The sequence below is a fragment of the Austrofundulus limnaeus genome, unplaced genomic scaffold (genome assembly GCF_001266775.1).
Source record: "Austrofundulus limnaeus strain Quisiro unplaced genomic scaffold, Austrofundulus_limnaeus-1.0 Scaffold4, whole genome shotgun sequence".
NCBI classification, from domain to species: Eukaryota; Metazoa; Chordata; class Actinopteri; order Cyprinodontiformes; family Rivulidae; genus Austrofundulus; species Austrofundulus limnaeus.
Window position 1 is genome coordinate 3,786,439 of NW_013952406.1, and position 6,986 is coordinate 3,793,424.

At 36.7% G+C, this 6,986-nt stretch overlaps 1 protein-coding gene across 3 annotated transcripts in view; it reads right to left on the bottom strand.

The window, feature by feature from the left end:
* Nucleotides 1–1,847: 1,847 nt before the first annotated feature.
* Nucleotides 1,848–6,986, bottom strand: part of axin1 (axin 1) — a 30,190-nt gene continuing 25,051 nt past the window's right edge. For all 3 annotated transcript variants that reach the window (XM_014023766.1, XM_014023758.1, XM_014023749.1), the window contains 4 exons: nucleotides 5,925–6,149; nucleotides 5,675–5,782; nucleotides 3,871–4,020; nucleotides 1,848–3,653 (listed from right to left, as the gene is read on the bottom strand). In XM_014023766.1, coding sequence (XP_013879220.1) covers nucleotides 3,527–3,653; nucleotides 3,871–4,020; nucleotides 5,675–5,782; nucleotides 5,925–6,149 — 610 coding nt within the window. In that variant the 3' untranslated portion in view covers nucleotides 1,848–3,526. The remainder of the gene's footprint in view (nucleotides 3,654–3,870; nucleotides 4,021–5,674; nucleotides 5,783–5,924; nucleotides 6,150–6,986) is intronic.

Consider the following 6,986-nt stretch of genomic DNA (forward strand, 5'->3'; position numbering starts at 1 on the left):
AGAGAGAGAGAGAGAGAGAGAGAGAGAGAGAGAGAGAGAGAGAGAGCGCCATCTGTGGTCGGTCCAGAGCTCCATGTTCTGATTGGACCATTTTAGAGACAAGATGGTTTTAAGAAATTGGCTTTACACAATTATGAAATTGGTAGTTAGGTAAAAAATAATAATAAAAAAATTTGATTTTTTTTTTTTTAATTTGAAAATAACTTTTGCAGCAGCTAAGAGTTTGTTTTGTGATAATACAAGMTGATTATTTTGGCTGATTTGTAAAACTTTAAGCTGTTTTCAGACTTTAACCCAATTCTTGTGTTGAGATTTCTCCACTGCCTGCTTGGTTTCCTTTATAAACTCTTGACTTAACTTTTTCTAATTACATTACAAGCAAGAAATATCTGTGAAAATGTTTTTATCAGCTGCTTTTTCCTGACAGTTAAATTGTAAAGGAAACATTGTGTTAGAGGTCAAATTGTTTTATTTCTTAGTTTCACCTGCAATAAATAGATTCAAATAAAATCTAGAAGAGCTGAGATTTCTGTAAGTGTTCCGAAAGATCAAACACTAATCATGTTTAAAATATTAAAACAAAATGTTCCCTTTAAGTATCACTTGAAAACCTTCAGGTCACAATTGTTCACATAAACCAAAATTTAGATAAATGTGAAACGTTTAACCATTTGTTGTAGCATTTTTTCACGTTTATTGCTGATTTGTAACAAAAAAAATAAAGAATTGGAAAAAGATATTTTTCCAGATTTTTTTCTCCACATTTACCCAAACCTAATAATAATAATAATAATAATAATAATAATAATAATAATAATAATAATAATAAATACTAGAATCAACTTCCAGACTCTTTAAGGCTTTATGAATTCATCAGTTATTACTGTGACTCGCAGATAAAAGCAAAATGGCACAAATATTGATTTGTCACTTCTTTTATTGTCCAGGTGCCTTCAAACGGCCACCGTGCTGTTAGTGAGCACAAACTGGTCCAGGACTGTGGATATGAGTCTGACCTGCTTATTCAGACCAAATTAAAACCTACATACTTACACAGAAATGGCCCAACATTAAAAACAGAACAGAAACAACTTTACAAAACAAAACAAAAAAAAAAAAAAGCCTAAGCAAAAAAAAAAAAAAAAAAAAGCTAATCCCTGTTTTTTTAATGTGAAAGTCGCAGCGTGGACATCATCATCATCATCATCATCATCATCATCATCATCATCATCATCATCATCATAAAGGCACTCTGTTGTTCAGTTTACACATTGCAGTGATTTTAAACAGAAGTTCACTTCAGTTGGTTTCACAGTAGAAATCAGAACAGGGACTTCAAAAACAAACAAACACAAAAAAAAAAAAAACGTAATGTAACTGTATCATTTAACAGGCAATTAACCACTGGAGATCAACAAGCTATAAATATATTAGGACTCTATGAGAAAGCAGCAGCTTTTAAAGCAGGAACAGTTCCTGACGCTGTGATTCTGCGCAGCAGAATGTTACAATTCAGCAACCTGGATTCAAGGTGTTCTGCTCTCTCAGTAACGGGTCGGACTCGTATGATGACTCACTCCTCGGTACCAGAACACAAAGAGAAATGGTGACCCTGAATTTACTTTTCTCCTTGCCCACTGGACTTTGTGCCTTTTCTTTTAATTTCAGTGCAAAAATGTCATTCGCATTGTAAGAGAAAGAATGGTTTATTTTAATGAGGCAAAGATTCGGCTTTCATATAGCTGAGCTTTTTTTTTTTTTTTTTCAAATATTGCTGATATTTCTGCTTTAGAAACCTTCAGTCGTGGAGCTTATAGGTTTGGTCTAAAAAGGGCTTCAGTGATTTGTTTAGATGTGAAAGAAAAGTATTTTCTGAATGTCTACATTCTGCTGTTTGTCTTTGGTGTGATCGTCACACAGATCCTKATGCTTTCCAGGCACAAGTTGGAGAGTGATCAAATAAAGAAGGCTTCAGATTAAAAATAACCCAGTTTGGATTTGTTTAGGTGTATTAATTATTGACCAACTAAATAAGGATTCGTTTTTAATTATCCTAAGAATAAAAAAAAAGACATTCACTCCAACTCAGTCTGTGTTAATATGTTAAATGTCTTCAATAAGATCAATTTCTGATGATATTTATTTTAAACAGTCATCTAAACCTTAAAACCTGATGATCTGATCTGATTTTTTTTATTTAACTACAACCTAATTTCCCTCTGGGATCAATAAAGTATTTTTGAATTGAATTGAACTCAAAAGCTCTGATATTTTGACAGGCTTCCTGTTATTACAAATAATGTAGAGTCTATTATTGCTGCAACAGAAGTATTTCCCAGTTTGCATAGATTTACCTGATTTCAGATGCATTTACTGTCTGTTATTATTCAGATGCAGTTTAGTTTAAACAGCAACCGGACTGAAAGAAAGTAAACGATTAACATTGCCAGGCTGTGTATCCTAAATCAAAATAAATAAACAGTCAACAGGAATGAAACTCGACAAAATGTCTTTATGAAACATGAGATTTCATTAAAGTGTGCATTTATGTATGTGGCAACAAATGAAACTGTGCCTTTTAGTGTTTGTGTCTTGAATTTAGATTATCTTCACTTCCATAAGCTATAACCACAAGCTTCATAAAGTCGCCTTTTTTAAGATGCAGGGGTATGTTTTTTTTTTTTTTTTMTTMGGGGGGGGGGGGGGGTATTAATGAACCTGTTGCCCCTTATACCCAACTACAGATAAGCAGAAGATGGATGGGTGGTAATTAATGGCTTGACCCTTTAAAAAAACCTACTCTGAGATACGATGATCTCTGCAAATGTTAGCGTTTTTCCAAGATTTATTACAAAAACTCCCCACATACATACACAGACGTTGCTGTTTGTTGAATCCTCTGCAGTTTTCATGCCAGGCCACTAGTCGGCGCTGTGGTTTTTGTAGTTCCACACTTACACACAGAAAAACGACTGACTGCAGAAACGCTGCGGTTTTACTCAAAAACTGTGTCGTGTAAACAGAGCCTGAGACATAATCAGTGGTTCTACACACGAGAAACAAGCAGCCGAACAAAAGAAACARATAAAAGCACTTGGATGAGCACAAACCTTCGTGTTTAAAAGGCTCCTCCGGTTATGAACGAGGAACAAACTCTTAGCTGGATAAAATCATCTGCAACTGGGACATAATATAAACTTCAGGTTTAAATAGATAATAGAATAGAAAAATGTTATCCTTTAACACAAACTGTACATTTAAAAAATGACAAGCGCTGCTACTTTAGAGAGGAAATCCTCTGAAACATCTTTATCAAAAATAWGCAGCTTTAGTAGCACTTCTGTTCTTCGTCTATCTAGAAAACTTTACAATGCTACATTACACTTCAGAAAGAAAACCGAAAAATATAATCWTTTTTTTATTCTAGTCCATCACTGACCACTGATTTGAGATTCCACTTCWCCCTTTTTTAGCACTTCCTCTTTGCCATGAAACAATCCTGGACTCTTCCTCTTTAACGCGCGCCTCAGTCGGCTTTCTCCACTTTTCCCACAATCTTTTCCTCAAAGATCGGCAGGACGGCGTCGTCCTCGCGCACCTCTTCAAACACCACCCCGCAGTCAAACTCATCGCTGACCTTCTTGAAATAAAACCTAAAAAATAATTTATAAAAGTTACGTTGTTAATACGGGTTAAAAAACATTTTTTTWATTAAAAATATATTTACAATTTTATCTGTCTCTCTCATGTGCTGAAAACAAGTATTTATTGACAGTTAACCCTTTCAGTAACAATCAAAATGGCTTATTTTGGATAATAAATGTGATTTTTGTTACAAACGCAGGCATCAGAAACATCCAGAAACCTCACCTGTAATTTCCTCTCTTCGTCAGCAGTTCTTTGAACTGACCCAGAGTGACAACCCTGCCACTGACGGAGGTCAGGTACGGAATCAGCTCCTCGCAGAAGTAGTAAACCACTGTGATGCTTTCACACGGCTGCTTTTTACTGGATTTACTTCTGCAAATAAAAACCCAAGACAGCGACTTACAAAATTAGAAGAAAAAAAAGTTTCTAATAAATAAATAAATAAATAAATTCTAATTTCAGCTGCAGACCACAAAAATTACAACTTAAGCATCTTGATAGTTTATTTTTGGTTAGTGTTTTCATGTATTGTTGGTATCGCCTCTACTACGGTAGAAACTAATGGGAATCAAATAAAAATAGTATCTGTTACATTTAGCTTCTAGTATCATTTTGCTACTTAAGCTTTTGAATAGCCTTTTGCTTCTTGAACCATTTAAAACCTCAGTTTCAGCTTCTTTAGCAGACTCCAGTCTTTACACAGAACTCAGCATTCACTGCATTGTTGCTATAAATGCAAATTCTTTGGTTCAAAAATAATATTCTGATTATTTTTTCTGTGATCTTGACTTCTTTCTTTACATGTGTGATTAAAAAACTCAACATTTTAACACTGGCTGTCTGTTAAAACTACACAAACAGACAGAGGTAAGTCAAGGGTGACCAGTATTCTGAGCCGAGCGATATCATTGGTCGACACGTGACTGTGGGTGGACATCACAGTATTCCATCCATCTGTCCAACAACAGATGGATGTGACAGAAAAAAGGATGTTCCATCATTGCTGTTTGCATCAGAAACCCTCCTACATCTCTGAGTCATGACTCAACACAATGACGACACATGCTTTTCAGACTTTGTGACGCTTTGCAAAGAGTAAACTCATCTGAAAGAAATGCAGCAAATTTGCTAAAAAGGTTATTGTTACAGGAAATCAGACAAACAGGACAGGAATTATGCACCCCAAGTTAAGTCTTTTCTCAATACCTGGTTTAATCTTACAAATGTTTTTTTATTACTTCACTTTAGCTTCAAATCCCGTCCTTCATTTGCCAAACTCAAACCAGAGTTATCTTTAAGGAAACCTGAGGTACAGAGAGGTTGTCCGTCACTGTAGCCGGCGCTTTGATGGGAGGATTCACCCACTGAGTCCGTGCTGCCTAATCTACCTTTCATCTTCTCCCTACATACGTCTGCTCTCCATCTACTTAACYCCCACCTGAGAGGAAAGCCTCACATCAAACAGACACGTTACTCACAACATATCAAACACGGACCAGGTCTTTAAAACTCCAGCTAGTTTGTCTCAAAGAATACCCGTCTTTGTTTATTTGCTTGTTGTGCTAATATCTGAATGTGCATTATGTCTTAATAGAATTTAAAATCTTGCTTGTAATGTACAAAACTTAAAACAGTCGCCACTGTGATGCTCAGAGCGGGGGATTGCAACAAAGCGAAGATCTGCTGGTTTCCTTAAAMAGACAATCTTTCCATTAGTTGGCATTTCATAATGCATTTAATGTATTGCATTAGAACTGGAATGAATCGACTGTAACTCCATTTAAATCTCGTTTGGATAGACTTGCTATTTTTGTATAGTGCCCTTAGACRACTTTTGTTGTGAACTGATGTTAGATCAATAAAATGAATTTAATTAAAATATCCCCTACAGACTAAATAAGCAAAAAGCAGGCTACAAAACCAGATGATAAAAAGTAGCTCATGTGTTGCATGAATACAGGACAAAACAAACACTAAAAAAGGACACATTTCTGAGCACATTACTGYTGCAACAAAGTGAACATACTCAGCTTCAGAGAGCTCCATGTCTGAAACAGCGGGCACCGTGTTGAGTAGAGGGACCGGTGCGGGCCTGACTGRGGTGCGACCCCTCTGAATCACCTCCATCACATATCTGAGGGACCGAAACAAAACAGAATCTGTGCAGAAAAACAGCAACACCTTTCTAAAGCCTCATCTCTGGCTCAGACTCTAATAAAAGACGGTACTGATTGAGAGAACAGATAACAGTGGCAATGAAACGTTTAATTTGTTACCTCTGCTTGGGGCCACACTTAATCGTTTCCTCCTCAAGCCGCCGACAAACCTCCTCCAGCTGGGTTAGGGGGCTTGGAGCTGGATTTGGGGGCATGGTGGGGTCCTGGATGAAAGGGTGAAACGGCTGCACGTCGTTGCGCTGCTGACCGCTGAAGCCCGGGTGTGTTGGTCCGGATCTGTCTGCAGAGCTGAGGTGCGGGGCCCGCTTGGAGCCAGAGGTACTCCTGAAGATAAAGCTCATCAGCAGCTATTCCCCTACACAAACTCTGTTATTGTTTAAAATGCTTCTTTAACGCTTTAGACTTGTCTCTTTGTTGTTTAACAAAATATTTCATGAAGAAAACTGAAGAAATGACATCTCAGGGTGAATCCTTAATGCTGAAAGGGTTTTGCTGAAAGCTAAAAGCAAAAATTACAGCCCTGAACAGGCCGGATCTCATCTGATCTCAGAAGCTAGGCAGGGCTGGGCCTGATTAGGACCTGGTGAATACCAGGTGCCATAAAACCAATGTAGGAGTTGGGCTCACATTAGAAAAACTAGAAAGAAAAAAACCTTTGACCATATTAGGTCATAAATCGATTTATAAAAATGGATGCCAAAAATAAATAAATATATATATACTGTATATACAGTATATTAGGGGTGCAACAATATATGTACCCGTATCGAACCATATTGAACAGTGCTTTAGGTTCAATACACACTTGTATGGAACAATACAGATTTTTAAAATTTATTTTATCAYCTTGTCTTCTGAAGATGCTCTGTGTTGAAGGATCAGTGGATCTGTGTTCGARTACTCCACCTAGGCTGCATTGTCGAGCGCAGATCCACTGAGAAACTTGCTGTTTCAGCAACATTTAATTAAAAAACTGTACTTCTGAGGTTAAACAAATGTTCATAATTAATTTCAATAAATTACAAGTTAAAAGGGGCATGGACATTTCTCTTTTTTGTATCGAAAAAATATTGAACCGTGAGACTAAAATATCGAACCGAACCGAAAATATTCTGTATCATTGCAGCCCTAGTGTGTGTGTGTGTGTGTGTGTGTGTGTGT